Source organism: Strix aluco, chromosome 16 (genome assembly GCF_031877795.1).
Source record: "Strix aluco isolate bStrAlu1 chromosome 16, bStrAlu1.hap1, whole genome shotgun sequence".
In the NCBI taxonomy this organism is placed as follows: Eukaryota; Metazoa; Chordata; class Aves; order Strigiformes; family Strigidae; genus Strix; species Strix aluco.
The window spans coordinates 9,067,163-9,087,259 of record NC_133946.1 but is presented as its reverse complement, the minus strand read 5'-3'; the positions used below and the strand labels follow the sequence as shown (position 1 = coordinate 9,087,259).

Below are 20,097 nucleotides of genomic sequence, written 5' to 3'. Positions count from 1 at the left end.
GTGTGCTCTGCAACTTTGGAGTGCTGCTAGCAAGACGGCTTTAATGGGACCCCTGGTGTCATTCGCTCCAAGCCTCCATCTCCCCAGCAGACTAAGCGCTGCGGCCATCATGCCACAATGGTTATAATTTGGATCTTGTTCCTGAGTTTGTTGCAGGAGCCGTGGTCCCCGGGGCGGGCCACGGGGGTGCCCGGGGCCGCCGGAGCCTCCCCGAGAGACCCCCGGCCGCGCCGGGATGCGGGGGGCCGCGGCGGCGTCTACGAGCACCTCGGGGGAGCGCCCAGGCGCAGGAAACTCTACTGTGCCACCAAGTACCATCTCCAGATCCACCCCAACGGCAAGATCAACGGCACCCTGGAGAAAAACAGCGTCTTCAGTGAGTACCGGACACACCTTTCCCCGTCCCGCTTCCCCCGGGCCGGGCTGTGTGGGGAGGCGGGGGGGGGTGTCTCTCGCCCGGACCAATTGCCTCCTCCGGCATCAACGGGCCGGCGATGGCGGGTGCTGGGACGGTGCTGGACGGGGCGGTGGCGAAGCCGCTCCCGCCTCCCCTCCGGCCCAAGCGCTGCCCCGGGGCCGAGGCCGCCTCACGGCGGGGACCGGGGGCACCCCCAGCTGCTGGAGCTTTCGCCCCCTCCCCTCGTCGGGTTCGGCGAGGCCTCGCCTCGGCGTTTCGGGAGCTGCCGCCCCCCCCGGACCCCGCAGCTCCCTTTCCGCGCCCTCGCACCCTCCGGCTCCCGCTCCGTCCCCGGGGGCTGGCGGGCTCGACGGGGCAGCCCCCGGTCCGGACAGGGGACTCCTGAGCGGGCCCTACGGGGTGCGGGGACCCGGCCGGCGGCGGAGGGGCTCAATCCCACCCCCCCCCCCCCCTCCCAGCTCCGAGCGGGACTCCCCCAGCCCCAAATCCGCCCCCCCCCCCGACGGGGACTGGGAACCTGCCCCGCCCGACCTGTCACTTGCCCTCGCTCCGCCGGGGGCTTCCCACGCCAGCCCTGCCCCAGCCCGGACGGAGGGGGACACCGAGCCCCGGTGCCCTCCTCGACGGGCTGCAGGCTGCCCTCGCCTCCCTCGTCCCGCCCCGGCTTGTGTCCCGCGGGGGGCTTGAGCTTCCACGGGCTAAATCACATCTGTCCCCTTTGACATGTGCCGGGGATCGGCGGTAATTAAGATGAAACGGGATATGTCGGGAGTGAGGGGGTTTGTGCGAGGGCGGCAGAAGGGGGAGAGCGGGGATCAGCGCCGCCGCTGCCCCGGGGGGAGCCCCGGGCGCCCCCGCACCCAGCCCGGCCCCGGCCGCGGGCACAGCCCGCCCCCTCCCCCCCCCCCAGCCCCGCCACCCCAGGAAACGTAAATCCCGGCGGGTGATGGCACACAGAGATAGGGAGACCTCGGGGATCTGTCTGAAGTCCATAAAAGAAAACCACTATTTCCTAGAGGAAAACCCCCTCGCTATCAAAGCCTGGAGGAGGCATCCTTCAGCAGCAAACCGGTGCCTGATTCAAAACAGCTGTAGCAAAACCACCCCAACTCTCCCAGACACGGCTAGGCCAGCAATCCAGCTCTGCAGAGGGGACAGGCCCCTGGCTCTGCTTTACCATTGCCAAAAGGCAGCCAAGGGTTTGGGTGCAGGGGTCACCTCTCACCTCCAAACACTCATAGAAAGTACTGAGCCATCGGGCCACGACTGGACAATTGAGAGCAGAATTTGAACGAGCCAGTTAGAGAGCCCTGCATCTCCCCAGCTGTTTGTGCCTCCGTCAGCATTGTGGCACCTTTGGCTGGACATAAACATTTTGGCAGGTGTTGTCCAGCCTCACCTGTGACATTCTTCTTGTGTTTGAGAACCCATCTTTGATGGTCTGAAAATTTTCTCCCTTTTAATTTGGCTCAGACAGTCATATTGTCCTTGTCTGGAGGGCTACATTGACCTCCCAAATGACAAGTTCCTTTCATGATTATATACATGGCTCTAAAATAAAGCCGATTCACTCTGTTTTACCCTCTGGAGACCTCAGCAAGGGCTTTGTCCTGAAATGGACAGCTTTGTGACTGGTTTCAATAAGTCAAGAGCTCTCGTGTTCCTAAGCATTAAAGAGGATTTAAACTTTCTTATATACATATAGGATTAAGTGAACCTCTAGTTCAGTGTCAGATCTTTTTCATTTTTGAGAGTTCAATCTCAATCAGACATCTAGGGATTTACTGTCAAGCTTGTCTCAAACAATTCCCACATCATCGTTGTTTTATATTGTTTCAAATAATAGTCTTGTTTCATTCACATGATTGCTTTATGATTTTGGTGTGAGCTAGTTATAGCTGTGAAATCATACTCTGCAGGTAAGCAGTCATTCAAACGTATCTCAAAAAAATTACACATGATGGGGAGCAACAACATATCTCATAACTGTTTCTGTTTCTAGGTATTCTTGAAATAACTGCTGTTGATGTTGGAATCGTTGCCATCAAGGGCTTGTTCTCTGGCAGATACCTGGCCATGAACAAGAGGGGCAGACTTTATGCATCAGTAAGTTACTTAAAACGGGCATATGCCTGTCATTTCCTGTGGGGAGAACAGGTCCAGTGGGGAGCACTGTTTTTTTATAAATAAACATTTAGAGAGACAAGAGTAATGTTATAACAGATTGCTGTCTGGAATCGCTGCAGGCAACCCATCGGTATATTTTTAAAAGTGGAAAGAAGTTGTGTTCTTACTTTCTTATTGCTTGTACAGCCAAAGGCAGAAGAATGTATTTGGCAAAGGTCTCTCACACAGCCAAAGTTCTGAGCAATTGGGTGCACTGACCTCAGGAGCTAGCCTTTGCAGTGCAGAATGCCCATCTCTGTTCAAAATTATCCGTATTTGTATTTGATGTGGATCTTGGACACTGGCAGAGGATATACATGTCAGACAAGGAATATCCAGAAGCAATTGAGCATCTCTATTACAGGAAAGTAGCCTATTGATGGGAGTTTCTTTGCACAGAGAGTTTGGTTGGGCAGTGAAAGAATTTACAGGTACTAAAGGTAGGGCTATAGCAAGGAAAGGAAGTATGAGAAGGTGCAAGAAGATAAAGGTGAAAATAAACACCTTATGCTATTCCTTTGACCTCATTTTTTGAGGTAAAATCTGGGCTCTACTGATATTAGTGGGAGTCTTGCCTTTTCAGCTCAGCCAATATTTCCCCTCAGTGAATAAAATAGTTTAGCTTAGACTTCTTCACATTCAGGGACATACTAAGGCATATTTCTTAGCATGTATGCTATACACATTACCTACCTACTTGAATTTCTTCCATTGTCTTTGATTACATCCCTAGCAATCTTGTGATCTCTTACTGTGTAACAGCCATACTGTGCAGTTTCTCCAGGAATTCCGTGGTATGGAAACAGATTTGAAGAGGGTAAAGTATGGCTATGTGAAATTTGCTTCCTCCAACTAGTCATTATATGTAATTCAGTTGATTTGAACAGCATGATATATCCTCAAGCAATGTGAGCTTTTTCCATGTGAATGCATCCTAGGTAACACAATCAACTCAGTTGCCTCCCTGCTTTAATGTATTTTACTCCACCTTTTCAAGAGTGTTCTGATAGTGTTTATGACCCAGCTTCTGTGATGTGTCTCATACGATGCACTGATTAAAAGGCCTATGTCTAAAGATGATGGTTCTTTGCTGGTGCAGAGAAGCAGACCACAAACAATTTTGGCAAAGGAAAATGCAGCTGAAGTGGAATGAGGACCTGCTACTGGACTAGATGATCTTCAAGGTCTTTTCCAATCTAGATGATTCTGTAATAACTCTGCTGTGGCCACTTCTATGCTTCCAGTTAACATTCTGATTAAAATGGACATCTTCAATGGAGCTCCTTCATCAGCCCAGAGGCAGCGTCTGCCCTAAAGAACTTAATGGGAAGGATGAATTTTCAAGTTCTTTCTCATCTTTCTCTCTTTCTTCTTCAAAATAGGTATGTTTTTCCTCCAGATTAATTAAACTGAATTAAAATAAAACTAAACAATTTCTGAGCAAAAAGCTCTTCTTCTGGAGTGGAGAAAATCCTAGAGTAGGATAGCCCAGAGAGTCCTTTTCTCCTGGACTTCCCTTTCTAGTGTGAGGAGCATCAGGCACTTTGTTCAGCTGCCACATCCCAAGGAATATCAGTCATCAAAGGTTTCTGTACAACTAGAAAAGATAATTTTTGCTGTTCCAGTTCAAGTTTGAGAGAGACAGTTTCAGTCTTGTGTTTCAGAGCTGGAGGGACAATCCAGGACAAGCTATTCCGTGCCAGACTTTTTCACAGAAGAAACAAGGGGTGAGAGCTCAGCTCAGGAGAAACTTCCTGGCTTTGCTTGCCTAGAAAAAAAACTGACCAACAATTTTACTGATATTGCTGTTCCAGGAAACTGTACAAGGCCCCTATTTCAAATAAGACTGACTTCTTTGGGGACAAGTATACAGAGAGAATTTTATGAAATAGTATTGGAATAACTCTGTTATCCCTTGGTTCACCAATTTTCCTATGTCAATAAAATGAGATTGTTGAGTCTGCAGAATTCCTTTATGTCCTCAGCAGATTGTGATAATCCTCTAGTTTTATCCTCTGTCATAGACCCTCTACAACCAGAATGGAGGCAGACAGCAGGATAAATCTACCTACATATGGTAGTTGCGTGGGCTCCAGCACCACAGCATATGAAAACCTTGTCCTTGCAAGGAAGGGCACTTCCGTTTTACAGCTGTGAAGCTGAGACATGTGGAGTCTTTTAAAATCTTGTTAAATGCCTATCAGCATTTCTGGGGAGTGAACAGCATTAAAGACATGTTGTTAATGGAGTCTATGGCTTTTCTGGCCCCAGTCTGACTACTTGTGCCCTTTCCATGTCCTCCAGAGAGGTGATGCAAAATAAAAAACCTCTGTAAAGACCATGGTTGCAGTTCCCCTCTGCCTCTGTGCTTTACACGTTAGATACTGAAGTCTTAATCACACATGTATAGCAAAGATGATTTTGTAGTTAAGAAAGGATGTACAGTGTGGGAGGTCCTTTATTTGCGCTGTTTCTACTGCTCCCAGGAAGAAGGAAGGAGTTGCTTGTGCCAGGCTTTTGCAGTTTTCTCTCTGAGGACCAGATGAAAATGGGCAAATTTTGACAGATCAGGTAAAATGTGAGCACCCAGGATAAGTGTGTATTCTCCCTCACAGTTTGTGATAAAGGAGCAGCCATACATTTTTGAGGAACGCACTGGTGGACAAGGTGTACTTTCATTTTTTTATGCTGAAGCAAACAAAAAAGCTTCATAAAGATGTTTACTGCTCAAATATCCATAACAAACAATGTAATAGACTGCAAGTGTATCTAACTACTAATATACCAATTAAAGAGCCACATTTTACATTAAACTGTAGGATTTTTACCTTTTTAATAGATGTCAAATGTTGATAGGCAGCAATTAAATCAGCCATCCAGTTCACAGGCATATTTAGATCTGTAAGCACAAAAAAATTAAAACTACAGCTGAAAAATCAGCAGAGATATTCATTCCTATTCACATGCCATTTTTTTCTGTGAAATTTTTTGGCCTCTTTCTGTCTCTGATCCACAGAGTATGCTCACACCGCTGACAGGGGACACCTTGTCGTACAGCAGTTCAGGCTCAGCGCTTCTCTTCTGCTTGCCTTTTGTAGCACCAGTCTGAGTTTTTCTTACCACACATGTTGCTGCCCTTACCCTAAAACTGAGTAGAGTCTTGCTTAAGGCTTTAGTCCAGTCTTACTGAGGCAGAAGAGAGCTATTATCCATATAGTCTTGTTTAAACTTTGTCGTGTTTGTTTTACAGGAAAATTATAACTCAGAGTGTGAGTTCGTGGAGAGGATCCATGAATTGGGTTATAACACCTACGCGTCCCGTCTCTACCGGACTGTACCCAGCAGAGCCGGCACCAAGCGCAAAGCCAGTGCGGAGAGACTCTGGTATGTCTCAATCAATGGGAAAGGACGACCCAGAAGGGGCTTTAAAACTCGCAGGACACAGAAATCATCTCTCTTTCTGCCTAGAGTATTGGATAACAAAGACCATGAAATGGTCCGACTGTTCCACACAAACGTGAAATATCGAGATAGTCTCCTGAAGTCCCCAAGCAAGAACCAGCGAAGAAGGAGAGGACGCTGATGGGGGTGGTGGGAGTTTGTGTGGGGGCTGGAAGCGACTGAGAGTCTTCAAAACGCTACTAAAAAACTAACAGATGTGATTGTATGACAGGCATTAACAAGGACATTTTTTATACACTGTATAATATAACCGAAAATCACATCACTTACTTTTAGCTATTGTAGAATTATTATCTGTGGTAAAAGACATGTGAGATAAACCAAGGCACATGCAAATGTAAATTAGTTGGATGTAATAATTTTGTCAATGACTGTCACATTTCCTTTTCTAAAAAAAAAAAATAATTTCCATTACTAGTATTTTCATTCTAACTTGCCATAGGTTATTACCTCGGTGACTCTGTCCTCCCAGAGTGTATGAATATTTTACACTTACCAATTTTGTGTCCACAGAAAAGGTATAGCACTTTCATGGCTCTTTTGGCAGTTCCTCATAAGAGGCTACATTCCTATTTTTATGGAATACAGGAGTTAGAAAACTGGTTTATTTTTTAACTTACATATATTTATTTTTATTTTATGATCAGCCAGTATCAATTATACTTTTTCCAAGACTGTCCAAGAGAAGTACAACTGTAAGCTACTTCAAACATTTCAACAGTTCTACACATTACTAGATTATTCTTGAATTTGTTTAATTAAAACCCAAGACACCTGACCTTGTCATTCAAATAAATGAATGTTGTCAAAGTGGCATTGGCGTTGGCCAAGCTTTAGCAATATATACCTGTTTACTAACTGATGAATCATCTCCTAAAATAGGAGCCAAATATGATGTGAAAGCTGAGTTTGTGGTGTGGACTGAATTTGCAATATAGGAAAATTCAGCATTGAGGATGACAATCTTTATCAGGTATTTCTGTTTAGCTAAGTTTTCCACAGGAAGTCGTAGTTCTAGGTTAAATATGTTTTAACTATTTTGGGGGAAAAATAACACTCACATTGGGCACACAAAACACTGTAGTGACTTGCTAATTTAAGGTGGCTGCTATATTCTGATTTTCCATTCTTTTCAAATGCTTGTTATTTTCACAAGGTAGTTCTAAATTGAAAGCTGCAAATCCAGATGGGGATTAACAAGTTTTGGTTCAATCAGCATAAAAACATGTTTCTATACATTTTTCTACTCTGATTCTGGAAGTTAACTTTTACAAAGTTGAGGGGAGTCCACATCACAAGTTTAATTTTGAGCAAGGGGTTAAGCTTTAAAAATTTCTCTTGACATCCAGGAGATGATGGAGTAGTACAAAGATTTAGATGTACTTGACAAGCACAAATACTGGTCATTTCAATGAGACTTGGCCTTGTGCTCTTCACTTCCTAGAATTAGGCCGTGATACAACACAGCTGGAGGAAAGAGAGACTGCACTGAAATAAACAGTCAATCTGAATTTAAGAAAAGATCTGTAAGTTAAATATGACATTATATAGAAACAGGTGCAAATCCCATTCCTGGTCATATTGACCCAAAGATCTTCTTGTGGGCTACTTATTGAATAACAGTATGATCATTTAAAACTAGGCAGTGAAAATCTTCCATCATTAAGGTGTGAATTCTGTGAGAGAGAAGTAAAATAAATCCACAGAATGAGTTCACTAGGCCTGGTAGTTATAGGTTTAACACTGCTTATATCCCTATAAAGGTAAAACCAGAAAGGTGTCTTTATACCAAAATACTCCATCCCTCCCACCTTTGTATCTTTTCTGTAATATTCTAACAAAGAAGGAAACTATGTTTGAATAACAAAGTCAAAATTCTTTGATCTCTGCTTTCCTTTATACTGAAATAATGCAAAAAGACACTTATATGATGTACATTAAATAATGCAATGTGGTGCACACCGAATAGACCTAGGTTTAAAAAAAAGCTACAGAAAATCATGGACCATGTTCCCAATTTTTTTTTTGCTTTTACAAAATACCTGAAAATAGTGATGGGATCTTCACAGAAGTGAATCAGACGGTATCATGTCAGGAGCTACTGAAAAAGCTGTGCAAAGAAGAAAAAGAAACAGAAGAATTCAGATTTTCTGTTTTGTTTACTCTCCTGTGAATGCCACAAGGTCCAAACTACTGCAGGATTCAAGGTGTCATTTGAAAGTTGGTTGTATCAGTAAAAAAAAATAAGTTTTGCATCCTGGGCAGCAGGGGTGTTTTGGGGACACGTTGTTGACTACGCCAGATGCTGTCTCAGCTCTGTATCTCCCTTCAGGCTACTGGTGGGGACAGAAGAATCTGACTGGGCAGGAAGGAGAGGGACGTAGGGAGTCCTCACAGCTCTCAAGCTTCAAGTGAAGGAAAGTAAGCACAACTGACAGGGAAAGATCACCTACATCTGAAGATTAAAGGCTGATTTTCCCCATGTCTAATTTCTGGGCCATATTTATTTTGGCCTCTTTCAGATCTACTTCACCCCAACTTGTAAGAAAAACAATATCCATTCTTGGCTTTCTCTCCCCTAAAAATTATTGTAAAGCTAATGGCTAATGACTGCATCAGGTATTTTTGGTATAATCCTGATTGTCTAAAGTGGACAAACTCCTGTTTCTGATGACACAAAGATGGCAGCTTCACACCAGCTCCAAGTCCATTTCCTATCAAACATTTTGTTTTCACTCTTAGCTTTTCTCAAGGACAAGTGCTTGTGCTGACTGTATCATTTGCTTTTCTGTCTGTTTTTACCAAATTTTCCTCTCATTCTTTTTTCCTCCTACTTCTCCTTTACAGATGGTCAAACTACCTGTCATAATGCAACAGCAGGTAATTGCTATAGGTGATATAGGAATATCATTAATTACAAAATACGTGCTTACTCCTGTCTTTGTTTTGAGCTGTATTGCATGCTTGTTGTAGGAGCATTCTTTTAACCACCCTCCCATAGGAAACTAAATGAAGTTTAGCTTAACGCATGACCTGTATCCTTATTTCAGTTTCAGTTTTCTTCCCAACAAAGTCTAAAATGCTAAAACTGAAAAAAAGGAGGGGGGAGACAAAACTAAAAATAATTAACTGATTGGACGCAGTGGCATTTTAACTACTATAGGTAAGTGATGATTTTCACATCAACCTAAAACAATTTTACTGACATTCTTAGAATTTTTCTTTGCTCAGTCTCACTGCAGCAATTCAAAGGAGATGGCTTTGGGATTTGTCTTTTTTTTTAATCTTTTAAGAAATATTAATGTTCTTGTTGAAATACTTTTCATTACAGACATTCATTACTTAATATTCTTTTAGCAGTCTTGAATTCCACAGTTCCCAGATACTGACAGCCTGAAATCCTATTCATGATAATTAGCCCAGTTGTATCCTATATCCCATTTTACTTATTTGGACCAGAACCTTAAGGATCAGATACCTTACACGAAGCAGTAGATTTGAGTTACTCTTACTTTCTCCTTAGAATTATAAAGCCAAAATGTGTCTCCTCTTTTGAAAGTTTTTTGAGTGAACTTTATACCTTTCCATCGTACAGGCTATTATCAGACTTCTTTTTTTTTTTTTTTTTTACGAAGATGTAAACTTCAACCATATTGGATTGTAGAGTTTCTGCAAACTTCACATACTCCAGAAGTTCACTGTCACCCTTAAATTCATCACAAAACAGAGGTCATAGAAGGGGTAATTCGGGGAAGCCAGACCTGGTAAAGAGCTCATCTGCTGCAGCCTTTTGGTTACATACCAGGTCAAGTTTCTAGTGTTTTGTGGTTCAGAGTCCATTTCAGGGCCACCATCAGCATTCTGTGGTTACACCTGCATTGGCACGTAGTGCAGACCCACAGCAACACATCTGCAGAGCAAAACCTTTGCTGCCAAGTACCCAGTGCCCACACTATGCACATTTTGGGAGTGGGTGAGAGGGTTACTTTGGATGACTTCCAGTCTGGCCCTATGGACTGGAAGCCCTTTGGCAGGTGGAGCACTCTGAGAGTGTCTTTGCGTTGAGTGTCACCAAGAAGGAATCCACTTCACTCACTCAGCAAATGTTGACATAACTCCAACTAGCAGGGGACCATGCTCAAAAGCATGCTCCTGATTTGAACCAAACACAGTGTGCATGCACCCTGTGTGAGATCCACTCATTCACACCCTGTAACTGTTTCCTTTTGGGACAGAAACCAGATCTTGATACCATGACTTCAATCCTCTCCATCCTGGGTGGCAAGACAGTTACCAGAGCACAAAACTATTGCAGTTCTAATCCTGGAGCGAGGAGAGGTTGGTCATCACATATTAATTGCCTGTTCCTGGGCAACATGCTCTACGTGGTCCTGCTTGAGGAGAGAGGTTGGACCAGATGCCCTCCAGAGTCACATCCAATCTCAACCTTTCTGTGATTCAGTGATTCAATTATTAGTTGTAGTTAATTCAAACTGATTATTAGCTTGCCCTCACCTTTGGATATTTAGATTCATGCTGTGCATTTCAGAGTCCAGTTCCCTATCCAACCCCTCAGATTTCTCTCCATTCACAATCTTCACCTGAAACCAGGCATGCTGTTCAGTTTTGGATCAGTTATTCTCTAGCTCATTTAAACAGTCTGGTGTAGTATCTGTTCTTTCCCTTAAAATCACTTATTACACATTCATTACAGTCATTCGATTGCCAGATACAAACAAAAATTGAGCAGCTGGTGTATGTATTTCCAAAGGCCAACTTCTCAGCTTGCTGTCCTGCACCAGCTCTTTCCTGAACACCACAAGGTACATTCTGTTCATCTCTTTCACCTCCTTCCCATCATAAAAGTCTTTCTGTTGGTGTCATTTCTAGCACCATATAGAATAATTTCCTTCCACTTTTGCACTTTTTTTTTTTTTTAAATAAATCTTGTTCTGTAGAAATTGTACAAATCTACAAATAATGTGTTACTTTCCCAGTCACTCATACGTTACCTGAACTGGACTTGAATGTCATTTTCTTTCATGGGCATGAATCAGACAACAGTGCACCAATGGGTTTTGGCAAACAGTTTTTGTTCACTTGCTTTCAGACAGAAGACATGCAGCCTGATCCATGACTTTTTGATATATATCTGAGCAGATTTTTTTAGTTTTTTCAATCCTTGCTTTAGCCCATTATAGCTCTTGTATTCCAAGCTGTTCAAAACTTCATGTAAAATATTCTGGTCTTTGGTGATTATGTTAGTACTTTTGTGATTGCCTGTTCACAAAAAACAAGAGTTGTGCATGAAGCATGAATAGCTACCCCACGTCAAATAACTAAGTTATAAAACATGAATTGTTTCTCAATTTACTCACACATTTTTCTCCACTTTCCCAGCATGGATTTTCCATCTCTTTGAGGGTCAATACTCTGACATCCTGAGATTATATTTTAGTAATTTTGTGATATTTCTGACTCTTTGTTTCAGCACTTGCTATAGGTCTGATATTCATTTCTATGAGCCCTGCTACCATTACCCGTTTGATTCAGCAAGAACAGCAGTGCACCCCATTTCTATTTGGAAACTGCTTCATACATATACCCTCAGCATTTGGAAGAAAGACTGGTGACATTTCTCAAGGTAATCTTATTTAATTACAAAGTATTTATAAAATCTGTTTTCCTCAGTTATCACAACCATGACATAATATTAGAGGGGATTTTTTGTTCATACTTTTTAATAGCAATACCTAGCCCCAAACTCTCTCTGTTTTGAGTCCTTTTGTGAGCTCTTGGATTTCCTGATTTACTTCCTGATGTTTCCTCTTTCTTCTCTGCTTTTCTTCGCAGATGTACAACCCTCTGCAAAACAATGGGCAAAGAAATCCTTTTGACCACACGTGCTTTGCTTTGGGTGATTGCATGGACCTGGTTTTGGTATGGGGCTGGTATTAGTTCAACTATTCAGTCGACAAGGCTTAACTGTTTTTTATAATTGTCTGAATTTAGGATGTGGTTACTCCCCCAGCTTTCAGAAGGTTTAGTCTCATCCAGAACAGTTCAGGCTCAAAAAAATTGAGACAACAAAGCTGTTATAACACATTGATATTCATCATTAAATATTTGATTCACAGCCTTAACAGTAAATATGAGCTCAGAGAAGCAAACAAATATATATATTTCAAGTTGTAGCCAGGCAGGGAAATATGAGACATCACAAAACAATGCCATTGAAAAGTCTCTTTGAGTTACAGGGAAAACCTTTCCCCTGAGCACCCTGCCACCACTGTGCACTGACATCCGGAATCTCCCTCTCAGCTCTAACCAATAACCTCAGAAAATAAAGCTGTTAATGATGACAATGAAAACTTTGAATCTCAGTGCTTATTTGTATTTGACATGAAGCATAAAATTCTTAGTATTTATATTGCATATTTATATGGAATTTTCCTCAGAAAAATGTATAGTAAATTCCAATAATAATGAGGAATCCTTTTGCTGGCCTCAAAAACTGAGGGAGACTACTAAAAGAAAGTGGTTTACAATGTACTTCTCCAAAAATGTATTAAGACAAATTAAGCCAAACCTTTCTAAGTTTAGTCATCATGAAATTACTGAATGTCATATACATGCAGGAAATACAATTACATCTTTGAGCCTAAAGCAAACAAAATTCTACATATTTTTATGCTCCTGGAATTAAAATGTTTCAAATTTAATTACCAATAATATGCTGAAGGCCTTGTAAAAAGAGGCATTCAGTTAGAACAACTATTTACGCATCATTTATGTGCAGAATCATTTTCTAAGAACCAAATGTTTGAAAGGAGATCAGCATGCCACTCTGCCAAAAAGATCTTGATAGAAGCTGCTGTGATCTGTCTTATTAAAACAATAATCTGTGCACAGAAGGACTTTACTGACAGCTCTTCTTTTTCTCCTTTTGGAATGCAAACTATTTTTATTGGCAATAAATATAGCATCTTTCTACTGGTCACAAATGAAGTATCTTTTACCAGTAAAATGCACCAACAAAGAAGCAAACAAGTGAAACAACTGATGGTGGGATGAAATGCATTTACTCCCACTAAATTCAAATGCATCTTGTTAGAATTTTCTTCATGATAACAATCATTTAGCATTTACATAATGTAAGCTATATCTGATACGATTTACAAACGACCTAACAACAAGCCCTTCAGACTTTATGGGCAAGAGACAGATGTTGGAGTTTGGGCTTCAAGCTTTGCTACAGTGGCACAGAAAAACAGCATGGGCTTTGCTCTACCTCTGCGTGCTGATGTGCTGGTCTGGGGTAAAACAGGGTCCATCTCCATGTTTCACTTTGTTTTCTTGACTCTAGGATGCAAGCACTCATGACCCTTCCGTGCCACAACATGCAACAGGGCTGCAGTCGCCGAGAGTCTCGCCAGTCTCCGTTTTCTCTGTGGGGAGGTAAGGCACAGGGAAGGGATGTTAACATGTCAAAAATAGGAGACTGCAAAGAGTGTCTGCTGATGAACTAGATCCTGAGAGATATTACTGCATCTTCTAGAGCTTAAGAATTGGATGTGAGATGTCTTCTATCACCCCTTGGCTGCTTCTGGTCTCCTCGGCATGTCACTACAGCTGTACAAGTCTTTGGGGACTGAAGGATTATTCATTTTTCTTTGTTCTGGCATTTTAAAGACTGATCATGGATTCCTAGCTGTTGCTATAGCAATTTTTGCAAATGCTGTGTTCCTTTTGTCCACAGAAAAGCTTACCTGTGAGTGTGGAGATGAGAACTGTGAGGGAGGTTCCCTCCTTTGTGGTTGTTTTTCATGTTCTTCACTTGCCAGTGTAAAAGTTAAGAAGGCACCTGTAAAGGGTGTTCTCACCCGTGTCTGTGTCATGGACACAATCCTGAGAGACAAACTGACCCAGAGAGAGAAACATTGGCAGTTGCAGATGTTGCTTTACACATTTTGTGGCCACTAAAGTGACAACAAAAAGAAGTGACCAAATTCTAAGACATAAAAAAGAGATTTGAAAATATTACATGAATAAAAGCAGGCATGTAATGAACTAGGTGTAAAGATTTTTCAATTTGACATTTTTCTCCAAGTTTAGGTCAAATTTCATTCTTGTTACTATCTTCAGAGAAGCTATTGAGTAGAATATACACCAAAGAATTCACTGTGTTGGAGTGATTTGAACCAATTTCTACCATAAATTTCAGCTTTTCAGCTATAATTGCCTGGTTTGACTCCAGCACAGGCCAGTTCCCACCACAGGTGGTGAGACTAACTCTGTTACTCAGTGGACTTGAATCATTTTCCACCGACGTTACAACATTGTGAAAGCTTAAACAAGATTTTTGAGTACTTTGGGCCTTTCACAAATGTGTGCAGTAAACAGGTCAGGGGCACATTTGAAAAACATTTTTATTTGTAAGTGAAAGGTGCTTTGTTTTTTTGGATGTACTGTTCCTCACATGAGAGCACTGCCCATAACCATGGTGTTGGGAAGGTTTATTTCAGTGACATGAATTAGAAAAGCAGAGGGAGAAAGAGAGAATATGTATAAATCCCTAGGGAAATTTGGGAAACTTGTACCCCTATGAGAACTAAAGAATATAACAAAACTGAATAGCTTGGATAAGGTAGCCATTCTTTAGTTCATATATCTGCTTCCTCTTCTATTAAAGTTTTGGGTTGTTCCTTCCTGGATTTTCAGCAGTAAAATGCTTTGCATAAGGAGAAAATATATTAAACTGATTGATTTCTTTTTTTTTTTAAGCTATCTTAAATAGTGCCTTTGAAGTTTGCAGCAGCGCTCAAGTTCAAATGTCTCCTGTTTCCTTTCGGAAGGTTTGAAGGATTTGGGAAGGTGAACAAGCAGATCTATAATTAAAGAACAGTTGATGGTAACTGTCCTCCTTTGTTAGCATTCTCGGGCCACCTCCAAATTTAGACAGTTAAAGAGAACTCTGTCCCGTTTTAGTTCTGCAATAGTTTAGATGCCACCATTGCATAGCTGGAGAGAAGCCTTTCTGAAATCCAGGATACATCCCCTTTCTGACAACAGAAATAAGCTCACAGACATCATTTTACATATTAAAGAAAATGCTACGCTTTCCTATGGTAACAATCCTAAACACTGTAGTATCTTTATTGCAGTCTGAAATGTCTGTATTTGAAGAACAGTGATTTGTCTGTGAGGAGAATTTAGAGACATCCTGATGTTAATGCAAAAGGCAGTGAGAAGCACGGGGCAGCGGGGCTGGCTGCAGAGCACCTGAAGGACCCAGCCCCAGTAGGATGTGCAGTTCTACTGACTTGGACGATGTGCAGTTCTACTGACTTGGAAATATCTCTGGCATTAGCTGCTTTTTTTGCAAATTTTTGTCCTGAAACAAAGAAAAATAGGTCTGATGATAGTGTCAAAATATCACAAGGTCTCACACTAAGATGTTTTTGAATGGAATGTCTTTTTCATTTAGAAATAACCTTTTTTAGAAGCACTTCACGTAAGTTTGATTATACTGTCTGATAACACATCATATGTGATGACCAGCCACTAAAGATAATAATTTGTCATAAATTTATTTTTATCTTTTGAAATGATTCCTTGTGTGGATTTTAGAGGGAGAAATGGGTTCATTCATAAATATAACCAGAATTCAGTGTCTTTAGATACTTTATTAAATAGGTCTCCCCAAAACAAATGACAGCAGACCAAGGCTCCACCTTCCTTTTATGTTCCTGCTAGGAAAAGTCACACAAATGCTACTTTATGCAGCCAGATATGAACTAGTCTGAAAGTCATCTGCTGGCAGTCTGTCTCTGAGGCAGTGGCACTAGAAGATAGGTGACATACATTACTCGGCACAGCATAGTTATAGTATGATCGTACATGCTTGGTTTACAATGCAGACATTGGAGTCTCACAGGCATGTGTTGCTCAGACCATGAAACCAACTGAAAATTATTCTTAAATCCTTAGACATTTTCTCATGGCAACATGGGCCTAAAACTACAGCAGCAGAAACTGAGTTTATTTGTGTCCCATAGTCTGTCTGCTCCAAGGATCTGTTAGCCATATTCAGTAGTGCATGTGGAAAGAAAACCCTTGGGATCAGATTAACCCTTTCTTTCCTCAGTTCTGGATGAAAAGCACATTGCATTTCCAGTGCTTTACTGCAAATACATCCAAAAATAGCTATAGGAAACTGAGATTCTCTAAAATCTTCCCAAAGGGGGACCAGGATGGTAAAACAAAGCTCTTCAGAATTGAGTTTTTCCTTAATTTACTTTTTTTTAAAAAAAAAAAAACAACACCCTAATTTTCCTAATCTAAGCAGAACGGGACAATATTTTTTGCTTTTTCTTAGAGAACTGAACCCAATGTTAAGTTTTCCCTTATCTCTGCAATGCACAGATCAAATTCACTGTCTTGTTTTATATTATCCCTTTCTGCTCTCTACTTCTCTAAGCATTTTGCCAGCTTTAGTAAAAACTTGCACCAAAGCCTTTTCCCCTGCAACTTCCCTTCCTGTGGGCCCATGTCTTTCCTTCTGGTTCAGTACTTCTGTATATCCTTTTAGAGAACACAGTCCTTTCTTTACTACTTTTCTCCTCTGCTCTACATAGATAGAATACTTATATAGATAAAGTAGAACAACCTCCTCCCAGAAAGTCTGAACACAAGCAGCCTCGTGATTCAACCCCAGAATGATCTCAAAGAAATCCCACCACCCTTCAGAAAGAGCCCCCTGAGCCAGAAGAAAGCCCCAGGTGCTCCAGCACACCTCTCAGAGCCTGGGAGGGCACAGGTTCATGAATTCCCTACACCTGTGTCCAAGGAAGGCAGCTGTTGACCATCCTCTGGTCAGAATCAACTCCTTTCTTGTTCATCCCCATAAAAGACATGGTTAATTCTGCTTATAGTGTCCCCCCAAGGGGTTGTAATAAACCCTGTAACTCAATTGCTTCTGAAAACTGATCTGCAGGCAAATATAAGGCTTCAGCTGCTGGAAAGAGGGGTAAGAGTGTTTGAGCTCAGGGCCTAGATTTTGTTTTGTAGCTATTTGGGTTTGTGGCTATGAAGAGATATTTTGGGGTGGGACAATAAGGAGTTGGAATTTTATCAGGTTTAATAGCAGGTTGAATATCTCCTCTTGGGAAAAGAAGAAGGAGCTCAACACCTTTTTCTTCTGTCTTTTCCTGAAGGATGAGGATGGACTCCTGCCTCATAGCTCTATACAAGGTAAGATTACTTTAATGTAAACTTAATACTTCTTTTTTGTTTTAAGTTCTCAGAAATGTTGGCCTCTCTGCTGAGGACAAAAATAAAAAAGCTTTTCTGATGCAAAAATCCATATTAAAAAAAACTTATGATGTTTGTAATAACACTGTCTCATGACACAAGCCAAACACTTCATCCAATTTCTTTTTCACAGAAAACTTAAATTTAAAACAAAAAAATCTTATCTGCACTGATACACTTTTGTATAGATTTCCCAGTTATCTACAGTGAGATGAAAACATCTAAACTTATATAACAATAAGATTCTTATAAAACAAACCTTTATAAAGTAGTACAATTTATGAAGTCTATGTATGGAGTATTCTGGTGTTTGAATATTGGGAACATGAGTTTGATCTTGGAGGTAAATTAGAGAAGTAGGCAAGAGTTTACTTTCTTGGTAAGTTTTGGAGCAAATCTAGGTTATGGTCCACGTAAAGAATATGTATGATTAAACAAAGGAAGAAGACTTTATTTTTTTTTAGAAGATAATGAAACACTTGGTCAAAAAGCTGTGGAAAGACTGAAGGACATTTTGTGCCTCTTTTCCATGCAACCTTGATAAAGCAGAATCAGAAGGGAGACATGGACAGATTAAAATGCAAAGAAAGATAAGAAAAACACTTTTACACCTTGAGCTGTTGCTGTGGTGTTGCTCCCTCTATGAGGTTGATAGAGGAAAAAGAAGAAAAGAAGTGGGGGCAGGGGAGAAGAAGAAACAGATCAGTTTAGAAAAGTGCCCTGGAGAACCTTGCCAGGTGAAGACCTATGGGTTTTTATTCCGCACACACTTCTAGGGAATAAAGCATTTCATCTCAGACAAACAAAATGAACATTTTCACACCAATGACATCATTTACTTGCAGATGTGATATTTCAAGTTCACTTATTTCTGAAACAAACTCATACTTTCTATTTGGACTGTGATGGCAGACCAGTAATAATGTTTAACAGTTGTGTATTCAACTTTGATGGCACATGTATGTACTTGGAGACATTTGTACTTGGAGACCCCATAAGAAGAGAAGTTCATGTTATGCAGAGAAACGAGAGGAGACTCATGCACGAGTCTGACACCAATCACTCGCCCATCACGGCAGCTGTGGGCCTGAGCCCTGAGTGCAGTCCTGCAGATGGTAGAGCTCTGCACAGGCTTCACTTCTAGTGGTGGGGAAGCAAAATAAATGAAATGCCAAACCAGGAAACAAGCTACTATCATCCTGACTGAGTACGGTGACTTTGCGAGAGTCAGTTCAGTAGAAACTAGTATTACATTTCAGGAACTTGGCTCAACTCTCCAACCCTGTTGAATTTGAGCTACTGTTTAACCTTGGTGCCAGTGAAAAGCAGCGTTTTCAATTAATTCTACATTTCAGAGAGGAAGGATGGCCAGTTTTCTTGCTCCTGCAAAGATATAAACCTGCCCAAAGTTCCAGGAATATTAGGGCTCTGTAAGATCTCCTTCTCCTCCTTGTTTTCAACAAAATTATTCAAAGTAAAGCTAGGTCTTTCCCTTTTTAAATAGTTTAGTGCAAACTTTTTCATAGCTTCAGTACAGTTATGAGAGGGGAAAAGGTTTGGGGCCAGCTGAATTATTTGCAAATTGATTTAATAGGTGCAATTACTGAATTTGAGTAACCAAGGTTTTGAATAACTGAGATATTTTTCAATGCAAGCAATAAATACCAGGGATAGAACTGTATTATAGGAAACAGAGACTATGACTGAGCTTTGGATAATCAAGATTCTAGTTTGTATCATGTGTACTTTGGCAGCAGCTGATTCCTATAGGAATAAAAAAGTAAGAACATGTGCAAACTGCAGTATGACACTACCACTGTGACCTCGTCAACAACTTCAAGGTCATCATTAGGAGAGTCTTCAGCTTTTTTTGCCTGGTTGCACGTGGGTTGTTAAGATTTATTACAATCATTGCAAGAGAACACCTGCTAAATGTCAAAAGATTCCTGGGAAACTTCAAGTGTTTTGCTAAGGCGAAACTACACCTTTTACACAGCTTTTAGGAATCCAGCTTGATGGAATATGGTCTAGTCTTCATTGATTTGTTCATGCTCTAAAGCAGCATAATCACAAGTGATATTCAGAAAGATATTTGTCCTCCAGACAAATCTACCTGTGTCTGAAATGATCCATGCCTTGCTTCCTGGGATTCCTGATATATATATATATTTATATATATATATAAAATGCTCTGAGTAAGGACTAGATCCTTGGCTGTAGTTGGTTGGCATTGCCATACTGGCTTTGGTGAAGCTCTGAGGAGTCACACCAGCTGCGCACTTAATCAGATGACTAAGCACTGTCTAAATGTATTATGAAAAAATAAATTTGACTTGTGAAATTTGTATTAAACATGGAGAAATACCTCAACATTCAAATTTCTAGGGGTTTTTGCTGAAACTTGCCACATGTCTCCTTTGACTGCATTGCAGTGTTGCTCCCCTACCTCACCATTTTATTTTCAGCTCAGCAATTTTTAAATTTTTTTTTTCCTTTGACCGATGAAACTCTGTCTGCTTTTCAAGACTAATATATGGCCCCTGAGTGAAGGCAAGGCTGTGATTCAAATCAAGAGTTCTGTTGACATTATAATCCTTAGGAGCACAGCTGGAGCATTTCATGAACGGTAGCAAAGACCCTCCATTGATTTACTGCCTTGGTATTCAATCAGGAGTCCATGTTCTGTGTTGTTAGCTGCAACATACAAAAAATAACTCTGTGAACTTCTAATTAAGGCA

The 20,097-nt window shown here is 41.2% G+C and overlaps 1 protein-coding gene across 1 annotated transcript; it reads left to right on the top strand.

The window, feature by feature from the left end:
• Positions 1-117: 117 nt before the first annotated feature.
• Positions 118-6,167, top strand: FGF3 (fibroblast growth factor 3). Its single transcript, XM_074842356.1, has 3 exons — positions 118-376; positions 2,421-2,524; positions 5,835-6,167. Exons 1-3 carry the CDS (start codon positions 118-120, stop codon positions 6,165-6,167), a joined length of 696 nt encoding a protein of 231 aa, XP_074698457.1.
• Positions 6,168-20,097: the final 13,930 nt, after the last annotated feature.